Source organism: Vulpes vulpes, chromosome 5 (genome assembly GCF_048418805.1).
Source record: "Vulpes vulpes isolate BD-2025 chromosome 5, VulVul3, whole genome shotgun sequence".
In the NCBI taxonomy this organism is placed as follows: Eukaryota; Metazoa; Chordata; class Mammalia; order Carnivora; family Canidae; genus Vulpes; species Vulpes vulpes.
This window is the reverse complement of record NC_132784.1, coordinates 130,848,109-130,872,450: the sequence shown is the minus strand read 5'-3', so window position 1 is coordinate 130,872,450 and position 24,342 is coordinate 130,848,109. Positions and strand designations below refer to the sequence as shown.

Here is a 24,342-nt window from a genome sequence, read left to right as displayed (position 1 = left end):
TTCTTAATTTTTAAAAGCCCTGTGTGGGTTCCTTAAGAAGTTAAACATAGAATTACCATATGACCCAAAAAATACCTCTTCTAGGTATACACTCAAAAGAATTGAAAATAGGGACTCAAACAGATACTTGTCCCAGATGCAAATGTTCACAGCAGCATTATTCACAGTAGCCACAAGGTGGAAATTATCCAAGTGTCCATCAACAGACAAATGTACCTATCCATGAAATGGAATATTACTCAGTCGTAAAAAAAAGATGATGTTCTGATACATGCTACAACATGGACAAACCTTGAAAACATTATGCTAAGTGAAATTAACCGACACAACAGTACAAATATTGTATGATTTCACTTATATAAACTACTCAGAATAGGCAAATCCATAAAGACACAAAGTAGATGAGAGATTATCAGGGGCTAGAGAGAGAAAGAAGGAGAAAACTATTGCTTTCACCCCAGTTTCTGTCTGGGGTGATGCAACATTTTAGAAACACATCAGTAAGGATTGCACACTATTATGAATGTAATTCATGTACTTAAAAATGGTTAAAATGGGAATTTTTATGTTTTATACTACCACAATAAAAAAAATTTTAACTGTGTAAGGTATTTCTATTTTCAGACTTCTGTGGAATCCTAAATTATATCTCAATCTATACCAAGTATTCAAATGGACCACAATAAAACTCACTGGTTCAGTAAGACAAGAAAATAAACATCATTAATAAGTTATGCTAACAGAAAAGTATTAAAAATATTTTAAGTTACCAAAACAAGCAGATTAAAACACATTATACATGGTATTACCTCACGTTTGGGGGGGGGGGGGGAATGAGCATATAATGGAATAAGGAGATTTGACATGATTCATTAAAATATTAATATTTTTGCATAAACATGCATTAGTACTTGTTTAACAAGTCAAAAATTCTTTTAACTAAAAAGAGCTGTGCACAGAGCACCATGTAGTTTGGCTCTATGATGTCCTAAGAAAAATACAGAAAAGATGAGTTTAAGAGCAATAACAATCCTACTGATAAAGATAGAGAGTAGTTTTTATGCTTACCCAAGAACTGAGTACATATGCACTATGATATTTATTCAGAACTATCCCTAGAAAAGTATATAGGGCAGAAATTATTCTTTTCTTCATCCTATAAATATTTATTTTAAATATGTTCTAACCACTTGCTAGATATTGATTCTTATTTGTTCTGTCATTCAACACATTCTCTCTCCCTCTGTTTCGGGATATTCAGTCATTTCAAGATCATGTGTGTTCCCTACAGCTTCAGCTAATCATTCATAAAAATTCTAACACAAGAGTGCTAAAATTAGAGCCATCAGAAAACTCCCTCGGAGTTATAATTGCTCTCCACTCTAACTACAAGTGTTATAAATGACAATTATCTCAGGGGAGACCAAGTGTTTACTTCATTTCCCTGATACTATAATCTACTAGGAAATAAAGTGAGAAGACTGGTTTCCAGTTTTACTGGTGATCACCTCTTCCTCATCTAAGTACTCACAAATCACCTAAAACATCTATTCTAGAATCTGGCCCAGAATAAAAAGCAAGCACAATTTTTGTATGAGTTAGAGAAGCTACTATCTTTTTCTGTCTGAAAGAGAAAAAAGAAAATCTTCCGTCTGGTCACAGAACTAAATAAGAACTAAATAAGAACTAAAATTAATTTGAAATATAGAGTATCTGATTCTGAGTTCTCTTCATTAGATGTAATTTAAGAACAAAGTGGAGATCAGAAATAGAAAGGAAAGTGATGATAATTTATCCACATTTATGAACAAAGAAATCATAAAAGTAATTTCTAAAATGTTATATCAAAGAATATGCTTATTGGTAGGAAATGTATTCTGAAAGATGTCAGCACAAAGTTTCATATTTTTCACTTTAAAATAATTCAAGGGGGCAGTCCAGGTGGCTCAGCAGTTTAGCATTGTCTTCAGCCCAGGGTGTAGTCCTAGGGACCCGGGATCGGGTCCCACATCAGGCTCCCTGCATGGGGCCTGCTTCTCCCTCGGCCTGTGTCTCTGCCTCTGTGTGTGTGTGTGTGTGTGTGTGTCTCATGAATAAATAAATAAAATCTTTAAATTCAAGGGGTGCCTGGGGTGCCTGGTTAAGCGTCTGACTCCTGATTTCAGCTCAGGTCATGATCTCAGAGTCGTGAGATCAAGCCCTGCATTGATCTCCACATTCAGTATGGAGTCTGCTTGAGATTCTCTCTCCCTCTTCCTTTGCCCCTCCTCCTACTCGCTCTAAATAAATGAATAAATAAATAAATCTTTTAAAAAGTTAAAATAGTTCAAAAATACATATGCAAACACACACATAGGTATACATATGTAAATAAGCAAATATAGCAAAATATTAAAATTATTGCAACGAGGCATAGGGTTAAAGAAAGTTCCTTATATTCTTCTTTCAACTCTTCTATATCTTTGAATTTTTCATAATAAAATGTTGGAAGAATATGAAATCCATGACATTGCTCTGTGGACCATAACATGTGCACACAAAATGGATATTGTGACTGTCAACTAATTAACACAGAGAATTATCTGAAATATAAATGACATGTCAGAAAATTATTAAATCATATTGTTATGAAAATATCAGGCTCTACCTAGGTTTTCTAAGCAGAGTTTTGTTTTTTGCACAAGCTGTTTTTGGTTAGCCTGTAGACAAAGGAGTCATATTTTTTGAAGCTCTCATGTATCCAGTTGATTGCTTTGTATGCTACTTTGGAACCATTTCCATAAACTAAACTCATTATATTAGCAACCATAGCCACCATGGCCTGAATACAGAGGTTTTTTTGCTACTCTTAAGTTAAAAGAGAAATTGATGCCAGAAAGATTAAAAAGACTAAGCAAAAAATAATTTCTCCCCTAGGCAATAAGATTTGTAACATGCTAAAAGCTAAACACATATAATTAGCTAAAAGCAATAGACATGAATATGTCCCCATACAATCTATTTAAGTTTTTTTTTTTTTTAATTTTTATTTATTTATGATAGTCACACAGAGAGAGAGAGAGAGGCAGAGACACAGGCAGAGGGAGAAGCAGGCTCCATGCACCGGGAGCCTGACGTGGGATTCGATCCCGGGTCTCCAGGATCGCGCCCTGGGCCAAAGGCAGGCGCCAAACCGCTGCGCCACCCAGGGATCCCCTCTATTTAAGTTTAATATGACTTGAAATGTACTTTATTATTAACAATCAGACATGAAGAGAAATCAAGCCCATAATGAAAGTCAACTTAAAGTTGTTACAGTATGGGCGGCCCCAATGGCCCAGCGGTTCAGTGCCAATTTCGGCCCAGGGCCTGATCCTGGGTTCCTGGGATCGAGTCCTACGTCAGGCTCCTGCATGGAGCCTACTTCTCCCTCTGCTTGTGTCTCTGCCTCTCTCTCTCTCACTCTTGCTGTCTCTCATGAATAAATAAATAAAATCTTAAAAAAAAAAAAAAAAGGTTGTTACGGTATGGTAGAAGACTGGCAAGATTCGAGGACAGTGAGAAGGAACTCCCGGAGATCCATTTACTTTGGTCAGAATTACACATGCAGGCCTAAAATACTCAAATGTACACTTATGTCTTAGTAGCAAGAGTTATGAATTCCACCTAATACTGCCCCACTGAGAAGCTCTAATGAAATTGCAAAGTATTTGCTCAATCAAATCTGAAACCTTGACTACTTAGGTTAAAATACAAGAATGGTCTGTAATAGAAGCAAGGAAGCAGGAACTGTGACCACTGAAGGTGAAATGGAGAGACAGAAAAACAGAAAGAGGAGAATTAAGGCAAGAACAATCTCCTAAAACCAATTAAAATAAAATGAAATAACCACTGAGGAGAAGATAAAAAAAGAATGGTCTGAGAATGAAGACTATGGGAATTGGGTCCCACATCACTGGGTTCAAATTTCAGCCCCTTCCTTTACCAGCTATGCGATCTTTGGAGCATCACTTGAGCCCCATGCAACTTATTTCTCTCCCATGATTCTAATACCCATTTACAAGTAAAATTCTGAGGATTTGAGATCACTTATGGAAAGTGCTCAAGCCTAAGATCTGATACAGAGAAGGCATTCGGTCAATAGTAGACAGCATTAGCATGAGTACTTTCACAGAGTAGAGAAATATTATACACAACATAAAAGAAATTTTACTTAAACAAATGTAAAGTTAAATTCTTAAATGGTATTTACAGCAACATTAGAGATTACCAATGAAACAAAGTTTTAAAACACCTTTACTCTGATGTTCAAATCCCCAATTACAACCCAAGTGGCAAGATGTCTTCCAAAAAGCATACTCTACCTCTTTGATGATTTTCACTCCTTTTGGATCCTTGATATTAACAGCTATACTCTAAAAATTAAAATATAATACATTAAAATAGTATCATAAAGGCTTTCATATTACTGACAGTTCAGTAAGGGAGCCACTCATATCACATGTTCTCCTCTCAAAGCAAGTGCATTTTCCTTATGAAGAAACATTTAAATTATATTTACTGATTTTATTTGCAATGTAGATATATTAGGATGATAGCAAGGATTACAGGAAAAAATTTCAAATAATAATACCAAGTGTTAGGCAATCAGCAATCACCGAAAGAAAAAAATGTAAAGAATCAAATAATTTATTTCTTTAATAAAATTATTTCCATTTTAAACCATTATGGATTCTCATCGAATATTTTTAAGTTATTACAGAGGAAGATTAGTTAAAAAAAAAAAAAGCTCTCTTTTTTCTATTTGGTAACTGGTGAATGAATACAATTTCACCTTCTTTTAAACATTAATTATATTACAAAAAAGGATAGAAATCAATGAGCCAAGGTGATATCAACAGTTTTGTTGTTACAAGAGAAATACACAGAAAAAACAAAGAAATTATATTCTTACTTTTTTATTTCGATTAACACTGAGAAAATAAGCACTTTCTCTCCCCACAAAAGGTGGTCCCCAAGTTCGTGTATCATCACCAGCTCCTGAAAACAACAGTATAAGCTATAAAGTTTTAACTATGAAACATCATGAGACATTCAAACCAACATTCACCCATCATACACATTCACAGGTGCCTAAGCAAAATCAGCACAGTTTAGTGGAATTGGCAATCTAGAGGGGCCATGAGAACTTGTGGGAACTGTCCAAACTCTACCCATTCATGTTATTCACTAAATCCTTCCATATCATCTTTCACTAGAATCCATGCCTGACAGTCAATATCCAGAAAGAAATATACTGGCAATCTTTATATTTAATAAATGGCAATTTGAAAGAAAAAAAATAACTCAGTTTTTGAGTAAGTTGGTCAGCTCTCTATGTGTTTCTTGGCATTAAATCTGCAAAGAAATGCTGAGTCTGAAAAAGATTTTTGTTAAATATTATTTAAACTAGAATAACGGTAAATGAAATTCTAGAATAAAATGGCATCATAAATAAATAAATAAATCTCTAAGTTTCTGGGAAATCCCAGAAATAAACCCAAGCATATGTGGTCAACTGATATATGACAAGGGAACCAAGAATGCTCAATGGAGAAAAGACAGTCTTTTCAACAAATGGTACCAGTATAATTGGATACTCACTGGTAAAAGAATGAAACTGAACCCATATCTTACACCACTCATCACTCACAAAAATTAATTCAAGAAGGATTAAAGATTTAAACATGAGACCTGAAACCATGAAACTCCTAGAAGAAGACATAAGGACAAAAGCTTGGCATGGGTCTCGGTAATGATTTTTTTTGATTGACGCCAAAAGCACAAGCAACAAAATAAAAAATAAACAAATGGAACTTATTTTCAAACTGAAAAGCTTCTGCACAGCAAAGGAAACCATCAACAAAGTGAAAAGACAACCTACATGCTGTGTGATGACTATAGCTAACAGTACTGTATCATATATAGGAAATTTGTTGAGAGTAAATTCTAATAGTTCTCAGCACAAGGAGAAATTTTTTTCCTTTATTCTTCTTCCTTTTTATCATATCTACAGGAGAAGATGGCTGTTAGCTGAACCTATTGTAGTAATAATGTGGTAACAATGTATGTAAATCAGGGGATCCCTGGGTGGCGCAGCAGTTTGGCGCCTGCCTTTGGCCCAGGGCACGATCCTGGAGGCCCGGAATGGAATCCCACGTCCGGGCTCCCGGTGCATGGAGCCTGTCTCCATCTGCCTGTATCTCTGCCTCTGTGTGTGTGTGTGTGTGTGTGTGTGACTATCATAAATAAATAAATAAAAATTTTTAAAAAATGTATGTAAATCAAACTATCGTGCCATGTGCCTCAAACTTATACAGGGATGTGTGTTAATTATTTCTCAATACAATTGGGAAAAAAATTTGTTATAGCGACCAATCAGAAAAGGCAAAATAAGTTACTGAATAGCAGATTCATTTATTTTCAAATACTATTCTAGAATAAAATTTTAGTCAACTAGGTCTTGCTTCAAGGTAAAAGGTTAAAACCATCAAAATTGAGGCACCTGGGTGGCTCAGTGGTTGAGCATCTGCCTTTGGCTCAGGTCATGATCCGAGGATCATGCTGGGATTGAGTCCCACATCGGGCTCCCTGCATGGAGCCTGCTTCTCCCTCTGCCTGTGTCTCTGCCTCTCTCTGTCTCTCATGAAAAAATAAATAAAATCTTGAAAAAAATAAAACCATCAAAATATAGGAGGTTTTTTCTGGACACCTACTTTAAGTGATATATTTGTGTTAGATTCAAAGACAACACTTTGAAGAGTTACAGAAAAATTTTCCTTTGCACAAAAAGCAACTGACAAACAATGTAGACAGCTCAGAAAAATCTATCAATGACTAAATGGCACAAAATAGTATCATTAAGAATTTTATAATATAAGGTCTGGTCAAATATTGATAGCAGAAACCAATCACTATATAAGTAATTAAAATCACAGTATTTATCACTAGCCCCCAAGAAGAGACTACTTGTGAATATGAGTTAAAAGTTTAAATTCTAATCTCATCTAAATGATATAATTAATCTATTAGCCCATTGACTTTACCACTGAATCTGATCAAGAAAAACAGACATAGCCTTTCAGAAAACAAAACAGAGACCAAAGATCAGACTTATTTATTTAAAAACAAAACAAAAAAAACTCACAAGAGAAAAGAGGAGAAAGGAAAAGAAACATTAGTTCCAACTGGAGATAAACCAATTAACAAAACAAACCAATCAATGGTAAGCATCAAATGGAATGTCATGCTCAAAACATCAGGGGGGAAAATGAACTACAAGATGCCAGAAAGGCATTCTTCCAGTAAAAAAAACAGGTAAAAGCTTCATGGAAAAGGTAGGTGCGAATCTGGATCTTCAAGATTAGACAAGACCTCTCAGAGTCAAGAGAAAGTCCAGCCACTTTCATTACTTTGAATACTTCCAATACCTTAATTTTTTTTTATTAAATAAAGCAACGTCAAGATAGGCCTAAAATTAGATAATTTTAAATGTTTACATTCATCTCTCAGGTGGAAATAATGTCAGGAATCTCAACTGGAGGCCTACCTGGCTTTCCCAACCAGGGCTTTAGAGAGGATAAGCGGCCTCTAAAAAGAATCAGCAGTGATGGTACATAATAGGAAATAAAGGCAAAAGGTCACAAACTGGGGAAACTGGCAGTTGAGAGATATTTTCTTTGACTCACACAGAATTTAAACTTTTTAACTAGCCACCATGATTTCAAAGTCTGGAGATCTCATGTAAAATTTCAGACTGCCTTTCTTAAATATTATTTCAAAATATTCAATCCATTCAGCAAATATTTACTGGGCACCTACTATGTCACAGACACTGCTCTGGGAAGAGCAGACACAGCTGTGAACAAAAGACCACGCCCCTGCCTTTATATATATCCCTGCCTATGGGGCACAGTCCACAAGTACCAGCAGCATCATTTGCTGCCCTACGTAGTCCATGTCACTCAGCTAGGTTACTGCAGAAAGAAGAAGAAAATGTATATGTTCTTTGATTACAAAAACAAGAATAATCCAAGTCCCAAGTCAGAAAACGATAACAAAATAAAGAACTGAAGAAGTGGACATCAAAAAAAAAAGTCTAGTTCTCTCCTGAACTTTGAAAATCCTGCCAAGTCACTTTTCCTCAAATCTGTGTTGAAGAACTATCTCAAAAATCCAAAATAGTTAAACATGCAATATGAACATTAAAATGCACTGGGCAGAAGGGTTAAGGGAAAGAGCAATCAGGAAAAAAACAATGAACAACTATGTGCTAGGAACAAAGCTTGATACCAAGTGTATGACTGTGGGACATAAAGGCCTAGACAAAGGAAGGAGAAAGGAGAAATAAGGCCTACATAACAGGAAATAACGATTCCTAAAAGTTATACAATGACAAATATTTAGAATAGTGATCAACTGAAATAGAAAGAGAAATCAGATCAGATGCTCTGTCTAGGATTGGAAGACCCAATGGCTGAAATTAGAATGCACTGTGGTGTTGAATTCATATAATAATATGGAACTTAAAGTTTTATGAAACCTGGAAAAGAAAAAAAAGGTATTCAGCTAGAAAGTAAACATTATCCAGCATGCAGCCAGTATCAACCAGAAATGATAAACATCAATGACTAGATAAATGAAGCATTCATTATATCCGGAAAGCAGGATTCGCCAGGCTCTCCTACCACATGGTTCCTGATAAACAGAGGGTCAAATAAATACAATATAATATATAATACTCCCCATGCTGCTCAGAGAATCTTCTGCTAATTCGTTTGACCTCCTAAGAATTCTATTCAGCTGAGAGTTAAATCTTCTACACCATGTGGTCTACTTTATAGCATTTAATCACTTATGAGAAATTAATAAGGTGATATAATTATAAACTAGTCTTTTATGAGTCTCACAGATATATTCACACTGTTCAAGGCCAGACCATTTTCATCAAATTGGTAATTCTGTTCTATATCCATAAGGTTCCAACTTAAAGAATAAATAATGATGCTGTTTTGAAACCTTCTGAAACAAGGTCTTTATAGGATGATATAAAGGGTATGGAGAACGTGAACTCTGCCCTTTAAGTGCTTGTAGGAGAGAAAGAGCATACATGACACTGGTCTAAACAACTTTCAATAACAGCATGAACTAAACACCAAAATACTAAGAAGGCACCAAAAAAAAGTGAGAATTCTGTACACAAAATAGGTTTACTTGGCAAAGGGAAAGAAGAAATAGGAAAGATGTCAGATGAGAAGCAAGGGACGCCTGGGTGGCTCAGCTGTTGAGTGTCTGCCTTTGGCTCAGGGCATGATTCCAGGGTCCTGGGATCAAGCCCCACATCGGGCTCCCTGCATGGAGCCTGCTTCTCCCTCTGCCTGTGTCTCTGCCTCTCTCTGTGTGTCTCTCACAAACAAAATCTGTCTCTACCTCTCTCTGTCTCTCATGAATAAATAAATAAATTAAAAATCTTTTTTAAAATATGGTGTTTATCAAAAAAAAATCTGATCTCAGCATCAGTGATTCTGATCTCAAAATCTCAAAATCTTTAAAATTATAAAATGAGGACATCTTTCTTTTGTTAAAAACAGAAAAGAATGACTTATATTAGAGTATCAGGGTTCCTTCTGGAAGGACTCTGATTCCCTTTCTTTCTCTCCTTCTTGTGTGTCCTACAGCAAGGGAGTGTGGCCAGGCCAACTCTGAACTCAGCCCCAACGGGAAGGCTTGTCTGGGGCTAAGGAGGGCCAGGACCAGAGCAGAGTGCATGGATGTCCTTATCAGCTGTGTGCCTTTGGACAAACTAGTTGTCTCTCTGTGTTTCTGTCTTCCCTTCTATAATTGAAGAATAATAAAACATCAGCCCATAAGGTTGTTGGAGAGATTAAATAAATATAGGCAAAGTACTTAGAACTGTAGAACTGTCCCTGGCACTATGATAAGCATTGGCATCACTGTTACTATGGTGCATCTCAGTTTCTGTCAGAGGCTTTCAGGTGCATGTGAAGGACCTGGCTTAAGCCTTACCCCTTGGCACTTATAAAAAGTAAGAAGAAATCATTAGTATAGGTTCAGAAGAAAAAGAATGGAGAAGAAAAAATAATCATTTCAATTCTCTCCTCATCCCATATACAGACACATGGTAGAAAGAAAAGAAAAGAAAAGAAAAGAAAAGAAAAGAAAAGAAAAGAAAAGAAAAGAAAAGAAAAGAAAAGAGAAAAAAGAAAAGAAAGAGAAAAAAGAAAAGAAAAAAAAAGAAAAGAAGAGAAAAAGAAAAGAAAGAGAAAAAGAAAAGAAACAGTTAAAAATTGTATTAGTTTGGGGCACCTGGCTGGCTCTGTCAGAAAAGCATGTGACTCTTGACCTCAGGGTTGTGAGTACAAGACCCATGTTAGACGTAGAGATTACTCAAAAATAAAATCTTGGGCAACCCAGGTGGCTCAGCGGTTTAGCGCCAGCTTCAGCCCAGGGCGTGATCCTGGAGACCCGGGATCGAGTCCCACATCAGGCTCCCTGCATGAGTCCGCTTCTCCCTCTGCCTGTGTCTCTGCCCCTCTCTCTCTCTCTGTCTCCCATGAATAAATAAATTAAATTAAATCTAAAAAAAAAAACTTATAAGAAACTGTATTAGTCTTTATGTTTTAAAGGAAGCAACAGCTTTACCTGGTCTTTCCACTTTTATAACTTCTGCTCCAAGATCTCCTAAATTCATAGTAGCAAATGGTCCCGCCAGTACTCTACAATATTAACAATGACAAATAATTACCAACTTGAAGAATTTTATATTGATTCTTAATAGCCTATTAACATAGACAAGGTCATATAATGATAGCAAATTAAAATTGTTAAAACTCCTCAGAACAGTAATTTGGCCTTATGTATTAAGAGCTTTTAAAAAGTATATTCCTGGGATGCCTGGGTGGCTCAACGGTTGAGTGTCTGCCTTTGGCTCAGGGAGTGATCCCGGAATCTGGGATCGAGTCCCACATCGGGCTCCCTGCAGGGAGCCTGCTTCTCCCTCTATGTCTCTGCCTCTCTCTCTCTCTGTCTGTCATGAATAAATGAATAAAATCTTTTTTTAAAAAAATAAATAAAATAAAAAGTATATTCCCTTTGATGCAGTAATATCACTTCCAGAATTCTATACTATGGAAGAAATCTTAAGATTTCCTGAGGCAAAGATTTATGTACAAGGAAACCTAACTTATAATGGTGAATACTGGGGGATGAGTAATTATGTGACAACTATATAATAAAAGATCATCTTACATTTTTCTTGAATTTTGAAAGACATGGAAAAATACTCAAAATACTACATTATCTTTTAAATGTGGGTAAAACTGTAATTTCAATATGGTTCTAAATTTTTTTGATTAAATATAAAATGTAGGTTGGGAAAAATGCAGAAATATTATACTAATTGCCTCTTAGAGTGATGAAATTATAAAACTTTTTCCTTTTTTGTTTACCTTTCTAAAACTTTGAGTGTAAGCATTATAATCCAAAAAAAATAACTTTTTTTTAAAGAACAGAAAAATTCAATCACCAAAACATAAATAAACCAACACAAACCTTGTCAGGTCCAGAATTTTTATACCCTCCAATGGCTTCATATTGTCAGTATCTGGCAAAACACAGAAAATATTTGAAGAGCACTGATTACTAATTTTCGGGAAGAAAGAATGCAGAATGCTTCATATTGTTTTAAGTAATCTGTATTACTACGAAAAATATATGTTTTCCTTCAAAATATTTCTGCTTTATATGTAATACAGAAACCTTGACCTGACCCACTTAAGTCACTCTGTAAAAATTACAATAGCTAATATCCAATTAATAAAGTCCACAGCTACACTTAAGATAGTTTGTATAATGAAAAAAATGAAAGTGGAGGAGGAGGAATGTATAAGGTGATTTTTAGGATTTTTAGGGCACCGTGTTACTGTAGGTTATAACAAATTATAACAAACATGCCACTCTGGTAGAAGGATACTGATAAGGGGGGATGTAGGCAGGCAAGGGATAGATGGGAAATCTCTATACTTTCCTCTCAATTTTGCTATAAACCTGGAACTGGGAACACCTGAGTGCCTCAGTGGTTAAGTGTCTACATTCCTGATCCGAGGCTCTAGGATAGAGTACTGCATTGGGATCCCCACAGGGAGCCTGCTTCTCCCTCTGCCTCTCTCTCTCTCTCTCTCTCTCTCTCTCTCTCTTTGTGTGTGTGTCTTTCATGAATAAATAAATAAAATCTTAAAAAAAAAAATAGAACTGCTATAAAAAAATTAAGTCTTTAAAACATAAATAAATAAAAAGTGAACTAAACAACTAAAAAGTACTAATAACAAAAACAGAATAACAAAGGCCTCCAAGTATCTGTGCTACATTTAAGACAAGAAGAAAAAGGGCACCTGGGAGACTCAATGGGTTAAGCATCTGCCTTCAACCCAGGTCATAATCTCAGGGTCCTGGGATCGAACCTCAGGTTGGGCTCTCTGCTCAATAAAGTCTGTTTCTCACTCTCCCTCTGATCCCCTCCCCTGCTTGTTCTTTCTCTCTCTCTCTCTCTCTCTGTCTCAAATAAATAAACAAAAACATAAAAAAAAAAAAACAGGGAGGGGCACCTGGGTGGCTCAGTGATTGAGTGCTTTTGGCTCAGGGCATGATCCCAGGGTCCTGGGATCGAGTCCCATCTCAGGACTGCTTCTCCCTCTGCTTATGTCTCTGCCTCTCTCTGTGTCTCTCATGAATAAATAAATAAAATCTTTTTTTTAAAAAAAAAGGGAGAAAATATGAATTTTTAAAAGTTTATTAAACAATTTACAATAATATGTTTATTTCCTTTTTCTCTCCATTTGCCAGCTATAAAAATAAGAAGATAGGTCAATAATTATATCACTAATTCACTGAAAGTATTTAACATCAACATTAAGTCACAAGGTCAAATTCTTGCCAAATGGCTTACAAAGTTTAGATCATGACGATTGAGATTAAGCTGAATTTATGAGGAAAAAAAATGAACTACTGGTTCAGTACATTTTTAAAATAGATTATTTTTTAGAGCAGTTTTGGATTTGGGCAGCAGAACTGAGCAGGAAGTACAAAGAATTCCCATGTACCTCTTTTCCCCACAAGTGCACAACCTTCTGCATTTTAAATATCCCTCACCAGAGTGATACATTTGCTACAACTGATGAAGCTACACTGACACCTCAGGATCACATAATTTAGAGTTCACCCTTGGTCTTGTACATGTTATGAGTTTCGACAAATGCAGACTGGCAGGTAGCAAACATTATTATATACAGAGTAGTTTCATGCCCAAAAAATCCTCTGTGGTCTATTCATCCCCTCCTCTCCTCAAATTCCCAGAAACCAATCTTTTTACTGCATCCACAATTTGCCTCTTCCAGAATGTCACATAGTTGGAATCATACAGTAGGTAGCCTTTTCAGATTGGCTTCTTTCACTTGGTAATATGCATTTAAGTTTCCTCTGTGGCTCGACAGATCATTTCTTCTCAGTGTTGAATAATACCCCATTACCTTGATATACCAGGTTATTTATCCATCCATGTAACTAAGGGACATCTTGGTTGCTTCCAAGGTTGGCAGTTCTAAAGAAAGTTGCTAAAATGTTGTGTACGGGGTTCTGTGAGGACACAAGTTTTCAACTCATCTGGGTAACTATCAAGAGTGTCAATTACTGAATGGTGTGGTAAGAATATGTTTAGTTTTCACTCCATCTTCCAAAGTAGCCGTACCATTCTGCATTCCTACCAGCAACGAATGAGAGTTCCTCAGTTCAACACATTTTTTAAAAAAAATCTCAATGCAGTTCCATCACCAGTGGGTTTTAAAAATCTCAATGCAGGATCCTTTTGTAGCTCATAAGCGTGATGACTGGGTGTTCACGCCGTTGTGTGACATGTGCCTCCCTCCAACCTTGTTACGACGTGGTACATTACCCGTCTGACGTGAAAAAAAATAAAAATAAAAAATAAATAAAAATCTCAATGCAGCTCCATCACCAGTGGGTTAAGAACAAGAGTTACATAAGTCACACATTTCCACATACACCAATAATCTTGAGAAGGATCACAGTGACACAATAATTCTTAAGTAGGAGGATCCCCAGGCTACATGGCTCCAGTGAGAAATATTTAAAGTCCATATAATGGGCATTTTCTCCTTGAAATCAGACAATTTATTCTTTTACAGTAAGAAATTGCTGTCACAGCCCTAGGAAATATGGGAAATCTATGTGACTGGTTCATTATTTTCTGGGAAACATACTTACTTATATAGAAAACCAAATTATACCAGAGGATCAGAAAAGGGAAAGTAACTAAAACAATGTTTAATGTGGTAAATTGTTACAACAAGGGCCTCCATGAATCACACTTCCAGATATCCACACCCTTGTATATCCTCCTTCCATGGTGACTCTGGACTTAGACATTTGTTTTGCTTTAGCCAGGGGAACATTAGCAAACTTGATGCCCACAGAGGCTGGAAAAGTGCTTACACAGTAGGGCTTGACGTTTTGGAACACTTCTACCATCAGATGAAGAAGCAGAAGATGAAAAAGAACAAATGGAGGGAGGCTTAGCCATCCCAGTCACTGCAGCTATCTCAGGTGAGGTCCAGACATGAGAGTGAAGCCGTCTGAAAATACCCAGACCCAGGCACGTGAGTGAGCTCAGGTGAGTCCAGCAGGACACTCACAGAATTTTGAGAAAAAATAAGCCACGGTTGTCTTAAACCAGTAAGGTTTTAAGTGGTTTGTTGTACAGCAATAGATAAACAGATACAACGGCTTATGGCAGAGTGATCCTTTCAAAATGTAAAACATATGTCATTCCCCTGCTCCAAATCCTCTAATGGCTTTCTACCAAACTTAGAATGAAATCCAACATCCTATTACCACAGGCCGCAGATCCTACTCGCTCTGGCCCTCTGCTACCTCTCTGGCCATGACCCCTATCACTCCCTCTCACTCTTCTCCAGCACATTAGCTTGTTTGCAGTTCCCTGAACACACTGAGCATATTTCTGTTTTAGAGCCTGTGGCAGAAACAGAGATAGACCGCCCATATTCCCCTTCAAAGAAAGGAATTTCTGCCCAACCTACAAGAAGCATGGTTAACATATAACTCCAGTATTTGCTTCTTCAAGGTCCACCTCAGCTTTCCTCAGCTGAGGGTGCTCTGTTCTCAGGACAGTCTCCGGTCAAATGACCGAGCAAAGTTGGGCAGAAAGGCCTGGTCATTTCCTCCACCCAATGCAGAATCTTGTATCTGCTCTCCTTGGTGTAGTGCTCTGGAACTCCTCATTGAGCTGGCAAAGAATTTGACAGGCGCATGCAAGTCTGATGGCTCCTCTGCCCAACCCTAATTCCTTCCTTTCCCTTTCATAGGCGGTAGTCCTCAATAAATCCTTTGTCCTTCCAACTCTGTCTCAACATCTGCTTTCTTAATAATCCGAGATGTGACAGGACTTTTGCACTTACTATTCTCTAGACTTGGAACTCTTTTCTTCCATGCATTTGCATGCCTTGCTTACTTCTATCAAATTTCTGCTCAACCACCACACTCTCAGAGAAACCTTGCCTGATCGGCCTATCTCAAACAACACCCCTCTGGATCTCAGTATGTTTTAGTTTTCCTTTAACACTTACCATTACTTCACATTACATTATATGTTTATGTATTTATTGTACTACTGTCTTTTCCACTGAAATGTAATCTCAGTGAAGATAGGACTTGTCTGTCTTGCATCTCCAGCCAGAACTCACTAAGAATTAGTTGAACGGTCACACTGGGAAAGGGTGAGGGAAGGAGGGAGGAACTCATATACTTAATAATTCATACGATCCTTATAATGGGCTAAATGTTTGCGTCCCTGCAAAATTCATAAACTGAAATCCTAATCCCTTAAGTTACAATATTAGGAAGTGAGACCTTTGGGAGGTAATTAGGTCATGAGGGTGGAACCACCAATGGAATTAGTGCCCTTATATAATGAGCCCCAGAGAACTTCTTTGCCCCCTTTCCACCAGATATGGACCAGCAGGAAGTTGGCAGTCCTCAACCCAGAAGAGGATCTCACCAGAATCCAAACATGTTGGCACTCTGATCTCACATTTCTAGCCTCCAAACCATTTGTGTTGTATATAAGTCTGCAATATTCTATTACAGCAGCCCAAACTTGATAAAAATCATTAAAAGACCAGAATCAGGGCACCTGGGTGGCTCAGCGGTTAAGCATCTGCCTTCGGCCGCGGATGTGATCCTTGAGTCCCGTGATCCAGTCCCACATCAGGATCCCTGCAGGGGCCCTGATTCTCCTTCTGCCTATGTCTCTGCCTCTCGCTCCATCTCTCATGAATAAATAAATAAAATCTTTTTAAAAATTAAAATAAATAAAAGGGACCAGAATCTTCAAAGTCAGATAGCTAATTTTTCTCTAACCCAGACAGGGCTTGAATAGGGCAGGAAAAGACACAGTTAGGGGTCCCTGGATGGCTCCTGGTTAAGCGTCCAACTCTTGATTTTGGCTCAGTGTGGTAAGACTGAGCCCCATGTCAGACTGCAGTCAGTGGAGAGTCCACTTGAGATTCTCTCTCTCTCTCTCCTTCTGCCCCTCCACCCAGTCTCATGCATTCTCTCTCTGAAATAAATAAGTAAATCTAAAAAAAAAGAAATAAGAAAGAAAGAAAGAAAGAATAGAAAAGAAAAAGACACAGTTAAAGACACAGTGAAAATGCTCTGCCAAAGAACTGAATGAGCATTTGGAGGAATAGGTAAGCTTAGCAGCTAGAATGGAAAGGAAAATCAGAGGAGAGAAAGCTGAGGAAAAATGACAGGAGAAAGATTATCAGGGAAAAACTTCCATTAACAAGAGAGCTAACAGACCTATTTTAAATAAATTACAAATAGTATTATACCTTACATTACATGTGGCAGCTCTCCAAAATTACCAAATTAATTCAGTAAACCCTGGCACAAACCCAGGGTTTGTGTGAGTAGTTCTGGGGAAGATTTTTAAGAAGAGAGTGAGTTGGAGCTGGAGCCGAGTGAGTATAATCAGTACATGAGATAGGACTTGAGCGAAAGCTTTGTTCCTACTGTGTGCTAATCATCCTATGAAGATACGGTGTGAGGCATCATATCCCTTCCTCCTCAGGTATTCCATGATCTACTGGGGAAAACTGAAACAATTACTATTATGATTAAGAGAACTACCACTGAGTTCAAATTACTCTATTTACTAACTTGTGACCTTGTTCTACCTTGACTTCTCCATCAGTAAAACAGGGATAATACTGGAACCTATCTCATAAGGACACTAAAAAATTAAACGAAACATGGCCTTCTAAGCGTTTAGCCATGGTGCTCAATAAATGTCAGCTACTGTCAGTATCACTTCTATCATCTCCCTAACCTCACTCCTGTGTTCCTTACTTCAGTAAATGGTTACTACTTGGTTACCCAAGTCAAAAACCCAAACATTATTCTTGAACTCTCTCTCTCTCTTTTTGCACCTCTTAAATTTAATGAAGAACCACTTACTGCATATACTTTCTCAAAAATCTCTCTTGGCTCACTTCTCTTCTCTCATCCCCACTGCCACCGGGGTAGCTCAGGTCACCATCAACTCTCTCCTGAATTACTCTAACACCCTACTAAGTCTGCTGCCAGGCTTCAATCTTGGCTCTCTTTAAAACTCCCTCCATATGAGCACCTGGGTGGCTCAATCAGTTGAGTGTCCAACTCTTGATCTCAGCTCAGGTCTTAATCTGAGGGTCCTGAGTTTAAATCCCTTAGTGGACTCCACAGGGAGCATGGAGCCTACATTTAAAAAATAAGAAAAGAAAAAGAAAATGCACCCTCCATAATGCTCCCAGAATTATTTTTCAAAATGTAAATCAGTCCAATCTTTTCAATTGTTATCTGTTTCTCATTCCTCTCTTCCCTCTATCTCAGTTAATGGAATCATCAACCCTCTACAATAGAATCCGAGATCTTCCTAGACATGTCTTCCTCTTCACTATCCATGTTCAGTCAGCCATCAATTTTCTGTTGAATCTGCTCTATTCTTCCCCAGGGACCTGGTACTGCCTCCATTCAAGCCTTCATCATTTCTTGTCCCAACTGCCTGCAAAAGCATCTTTTTTTTTTTTTTTGCAAAAGCATCTTAACCTATTTCTGCCTAACCTCTGTCCCCACCAATCCATTCTCAACACTGCTTCAAGAGTAATCTTCCAAAATGAAGAGCCCATTATGCCACTTTCTTGTTCTTTCACCCATTCACTCATGGTCTTTTCCCTCATGAGGCTTACAGTCTATTGCTCCTCCTAAAACTAAAACCGGTTTCACTCCTGTCCACCTTTTCAATTTCAATCTGCAAAAACAGAAATGTCTTACTTGCCTAGACAAGTCCTTTCATCTTTCATGAGTCAGCACCCTTAGAAAGTTTTCATGCTCACCACAGCATCCTGAACAAGTCTGTCAAGGGCATTTTTCTGTATTATGATTTACTAGTTAGTCTTGACCAGATGATAAACTCTTGAGAAAAGAGACTTCCATTCTGTATTTCCAATATTAAATACTAGCGCCTGGTATGTAGTAAGAACTCAACAACTGTTTGTGCAAGAAAAGAAATGACAAAAAGGAGGAAAAAACGTCCTCACATTTTGCCACAACGCATTACTAGATTGCCATAATGGAATGTTGTAAAAAATATTATGTAGTCTCATTGCAGCAATTGGAAGTAGCATTTCTTGGTGCCCACCAGGGATGCTGCAGTGTTTTATAACCAAATCTCAGAGGTGACATATTATCATTTCTGCCATATGCTATTAGTCACATAGGCCAACAGGTGCAGCATTAAGGTGTACTCACACAAGGGTATAGGAGGAGGTAAGGATCACTGCAGCCATCTTAGAAACTGGGTAATACACTTGTGGTGGTTTTGATTTGTATTTCCATGATGACAGGTGATGTGGAGCACATTTTCATATGCTTATTGACCGTTATCATGTCTTTTTTACTAAACATCTGCTTCAAACTTTTGCTCATTTTAATTCAGTTCCCTTAATAAGTCTACACATCATTGCTTCAAGCACTCTTACCATCCTTGTTACTTAACACACTGAGACATAAACATCAAGCTGATAGAGAAGCTTCAGTTTCATCCCCTCTAAAATCAGGTTGCCTAACTTCAAATTCATTGCTGTCCAACAACCATCTCTTCCCAAAATAGCTGCTGCAAATCTTCTACACTTAATAAGCCTCAAAATCCCTTTATTCTTTAGCTTTCATGTCATATAGATTTATTTGGAAAATTCTTCTTTGCACAAGAATTTTATCAACCCAAGAGAAAATAACTAAAAATATTGATAGTAGTCATTTATACATAAAGATCCAGCTAAATAACCCTATATTGAAATTTATCAGTCACAAAACCTTATTTTAGTGTGCCAGGGCTGCCAGAAAAAAATAACATTCACTGAGGGCCTTAAACAACAGAAATTATTCTCTCACAGTTCTAGAGGCTAGACGTTCAAGATCAAGATGTCAGGAAGTTTACTTTCTCCCAAAGCTTTTCTCCTTCATTTGTAGATGGTTGCCTCCTTGCTGCCTCTTCACATGGTCATCCCTCTGTGCAATATATCCCTGATATATCTCCTAACCTCTTCTTATAAAGACACTAATCAGAAACACCAACCAGAACAGCCTCGTTTTAACTTAAACTCTCTCTTTAAGGGACCTACCCCTAAAAACAGCCACATTCTGAGGTACAGGTGGTTAGGACTTCAACATACACATTTAGGGAGACACAATTCAGTCCATAACAAAGCTCTACCCATGCAGGCAGTTTCCAACCAGCTCTTTTAATATCCATCTTTTATCATGTACAGAAGAGCCAAAAAATCAGTAAGATATAGGAAAAATCTGTATCAAGAAGAAAGAGACCAAAGCCAATATTAAAAAGAAACATGGAGCAAACAGATATACGGCAGGTAAAAGAATTTTTTTTAAAAAACTACCAGATAAGAGTTGGGAGACTTCATACCAAGTCTCTTGGGATGAAGAGAGGGAATGACTGCAAATTTTGAGGGGGTAAGGGAAGTGTTCTATACCTTAATTATGGTGATGGTTACATGACTATGTTTGCCCAAACTCACAGAACTATACACCAAAAAGAATTTTACTGTATGCAAATTTTACCTCCATAAAAATGTTATCAATATTATCAGAAACATGAAGAACTTGCACTTACAAAACAGAAAAAGATACTTATAAAAAATATGTACAGAATAAAAATATGATCTTGAAACTTTAAAAAAAGATGGAAGAATGAAAATGTAAGAGAAAGGCAGAAAGATAAAAATATGATGGGGCACCTGGGTGGCTCAGTCAATTATGCAGCCAACTTTTGATTTTGGCTCAGGTCATGATCTCAGAGTCCTGGGATGGAGCCCCGCTTCAAGCTCCATGCTCAGTGGGGAGTCTGCTTGAGGATTCCCTCTCTCCCTCTCCCTTTGATCTCCCTCCCCCACACTCACACTCTCTCTCTAATAAAAAAAAAAATCTTTAAAATCTTTAAAATCAAAAAAGTAAATAAATAAAATCTTTTAAATCTTTTAAATTTAAAAATCACCCAGACAATAGAACAAAAAGAAATAATAAAAGTGAAAAATGGAGAAGAGGGAGGAAAAATAAAGGATCAGCACAGGAATTCTGATAATACAGGCTTGCCTAAGAGTGAACAACAAAAACAGAAGAGAGACATTAATAAACAAATAATTCAGAAAAAGTTCACAGAACTAAAGGGCATGAATTTCCAGACTGAAGGGCTCTGTGCATGCCCTGCACACATTTTAAAAAGACACACACCATTTTGAAAAGATATATGCACCCCTCTATTTACTGCAGCACTATTTATAATAGCCAAGATATGGAGGCTACCCAATTGTCCATCAATAGATGAATAGATAAAGAAGATGTGATATACACACACACACAAACTGGAATATTACTCAGCCTTAAAATAAAAGATGCAACCTTGCCTTTTGCAACAACATGGATGAACCTACAGGGTATTATGCTAAGTGAAAAAGTCAGACAGAAAAACAAATAACATATGATTTCACCCATAGGTGAAATTTAAAAAACAAAACAAATTAATTTACAAACCAAAAGCAGAATTGGACCTATAAATAAATACAAACTGATGGGTGCCATTGGGGAGAGGGGTAGGAGTATAGGCAAAATGAGTAAAGGGGAGCTGGAGACATGGGCTTCCAGTTATGGAATGAATAAGTCATGGGAATAAAAGGCACAGCACAGGGAATATAGTCAACGATATCATAACAGCATTGCATGGTAGCTACACTTGTGATGAGCATAGCATCAATGGACAGATTCATCAAATCACTGTATTGTATATCTGAAATAAATGTAGTATTTCATATCAAATATACTCAAATTTTAAAATTAATTTGAATTAATTTTCAATTAATTAATTGATTACCTGGAGGTAAGGGGCACCTGAGTGGCTCAGCGGTTGAGCATCTGCTTTCAGCTCAGGTCATGATCCAGGGGTCCTGGGATCCAGTCCCGCATCGGGCTCCCAGCAAGGAGCCTGCTTCTCCCTCTGCCTGTGTCTCTGCCACTCTCTCTGTGTCTCTCATGAATAAATAAATACAAATCATAAAAAAAAAAAGACAAAAGAAAGAGAGAGAGGAAGATCTGGAGGTAAAAACTCAATGAGATGGCTGAAAGAACTGAAATTCATTTTCTCAGGAAAAAAAGGGGGCAGAGAGACATAAGAGGCTACTGTTTTTCATAATTAACTTACAGTTCTGAAGTATGTGTAAAACTCTTGATTTTTAAAAATTAAAAAATAAATAAGTCATGTTAAATTCACAAGCAACAGGTGAAGTATCATTTTGCTGTACTGTCCCCTGCAATGTTTTGATAAATATTGCCACTCTGAAGCTTTCCCTGATTCATTATTTGTACACACAGCAGCAGCTTCCAAGGGAAATTTCATTCTCTTCTCATTATTTGCAGACTCTGTATTTGAGAATTCAACTACTCGCTAACTCCAAAGTCAATACTACAGAGCTTCTGCAGTCATTCTAGGACATGTACAGAATGTAGAAAAATTGTTCATGTTCCCAGCCGAAGCCAAAGTAGACAATGCTCTGGCCTTCCAGGTTCAGGTCTCATATGCAAACAAGTGTCCTTTATATGTGGTGCATTTAGCGTCACATCTTCACATTTCTGTGCTTTTTTTTTTTTTTTTTTTTTTTTTTGGTGATTTCACCATTTAAAATGGCCCCCAAGAGTAGTGCTGAAGTGCTATCTGGTGTACTTAAGTGCAGGAAGACTATGATTAGTCTTGTTTTTTAAAGATTTTATTTATTCATTCAAGAAAGAGAGAGAGAGAAAGCACAAGCAAGGGGAGGGACAGGGGGAGGGAGAAGCAAACTCCCCGTTGAGCAGGGAGCCCAACAAGGGACTCGATCCCAGGACCTAAGATCATGACCTGAGCCCAAGGCAGACACTTAACTGACGAGCCACCCAGGGGCCCAAAGACGAGACTCATAGAGAAAACACGTGTTTTAGTAAAGCTTTGTTCAGGCATGACTATAACTATTCAAGTTATAATGCTATAATGCTATGGCCATGAGTTCAATGTTAATAAAACAACAATTTATACTAAATAAGGTGACTTTAAACAGAAACACACACTGAACAACATGTGTATTCTGTGTATTAACCAGTAGTCAAAAATATGTGACCAAAGACTTGCAGGAACTTAATTTTATATTTCCCCTAGGGGCAATGGTTCAGTATTCACTCATTAGGTGTTCGGTTTATAGAACACACCTACTTCTAATAACAAGAATTAACTGTATAAAGTGGCAAGAAAAAGATCAATGCTAGTTCAACAAGGAAGCCCTCAACCACCTTGGGAAGCTTTGAAACAAAACTAAATGCCATCATGAAAACACTGTTCAGAAGGGTGGGCCATAGGGGAAAGAAAGGTAAAGATTTAATAAATTGATTTCAAAATTCATCCTGATGAGTCTACAATCAAGAAGAGCCCTCCACCCCCAACCTTAGACAACCACTGATCTGTTTTCTGTTACTACAATTTAGTTGGCATTTTCTAGAATTTTATGTGAATGAAATCATTTTGAAATCATTTTGTAGGGACTCTTTTGTGTCTGACTTCTTTCATAAAGCAAAATAATTTTGAGATTCATTCATGTTGTTGCATTTTTTAAAGATCTTATTTATTTATTCACGAGAGACACTGAGAGAGAGGCAAAGACACAGGCAGAGGGAGAAGCAGGCTCCTCACAGGGAGCTGGAGTGGGACTCAATCCCGGGACTCTGGATCACAACCTGAGCTGAAGGAAGATGCTCAACCACTGAGCCATCCAGGTGCCCCATGTTGTTGCATTTTTTTTTTTAGATTTTATTTAATTCATTTGAGAGAAGGAGAGAGAGACGGAACAAGCAGATGAATAAGTAGAGAAGTAGATGCCCTGATGAGTGGGGGAGCCCAACCCCAGGACTGGATCCTAGGACTCCAAGATCATGCATGACCTAAGCCAAAATTAAGACTTGGCTGCTTCACTGACTGAGCCACCCAGGCGCCCCTGTGGTTGCCTTTTTATAAGCGAGTAGTATTGTACTCTATGGGTAGACCACATCTGTTAGCCATTTGGCTACTGATGGACATTTAGTTGTTTCCAGTTTTAGGCTATGGTGAATCAAGATGCTATGAACATTCACCTACAAGTCTTTCTGTGAACATGTTTTCATTTCTCTTGAGTGAATACCTAGTGGAATGGCTCAATAATATGGTAAGTGTATCTTTAACTTTCTAAGAACCTGAGAAACATCTCTCAGGTGGTTGTACAACAATGCATGAGAGTTCTAGATGCTCCACATCCTAACAACATGGGGAATTGCTATTCTTTTTAATGTTTGTCATTCTAATGGGTAGATAATGTTTCTTGTTGTGATTTTAATTTGCATTTCCCTGATGAAAATCTCTTTCTGAATAATTAACCATTCAAATAGCTTCTTTTGTGAATTGCTCTTCTATGTTTATTTTTAGTGTTTTTTTTTTAAAGATTTTACTCATTTATTCATGAGACACACAGAGAGAAATAGAGGCAGAGATGCAGGGCAGAGGGAGAAGCAGGCTCCATGCAGGGAGCCCGACGTGGGACTCAATCCTGGGACTCTAGGATCATGCCCTGGGCTGAAGGCAGACGCTAAACCGCTGAGCCACCC

The 24,342-nt window shown here is 37.4% G+C and overlaps 1 protein-coding gene and 1 non-coding gene across 3 annotated transcripts in view; one reads left to right on the top strand and one right to left on the bottom strand.

The window, feature by feature from the left end:
* Positions 1-24,342, bottom strand: part of SUGCT (succinyl-CoA:glutarate-CoA transferase) — a 719,796-nt gene that overhangs the window by 682,063 nt on the left and 13,391 nt on the right. For both annotated transcript variants that reach the window (XM_072760056.1, XM_072760054.1), the window contains exons 2-5: positions 11,590-11,641; positions 10,681-10,754; positions 4,934-5,019; positions 4,344-4,394 (exon numbers count right to left, since the gene is read on the bottom strand). In XM_072760056.1, the coding sequence (XP_072616157.1) occupies positions 4,344-4,394; positions 4,934-5,019; positions 10,681-10,754; positions 11,590-11,641 (263 nt within the window). The remainder of the gene's footprint in view (positions 1-4,343; positions 4,395-4,933; positions 5,020-10,680; positions 10,755-11,589; positions 11,642-24,342) is intronic.
* On the top strand, positions 13,892-13,994 carry LOC112925861 (small nucleolar RNA U13). The gene has a single exon (XR_003236219.1). It is a non-coding gene; the product is annotated as a small nucleolar RNA U13 (small nucleolar RNA).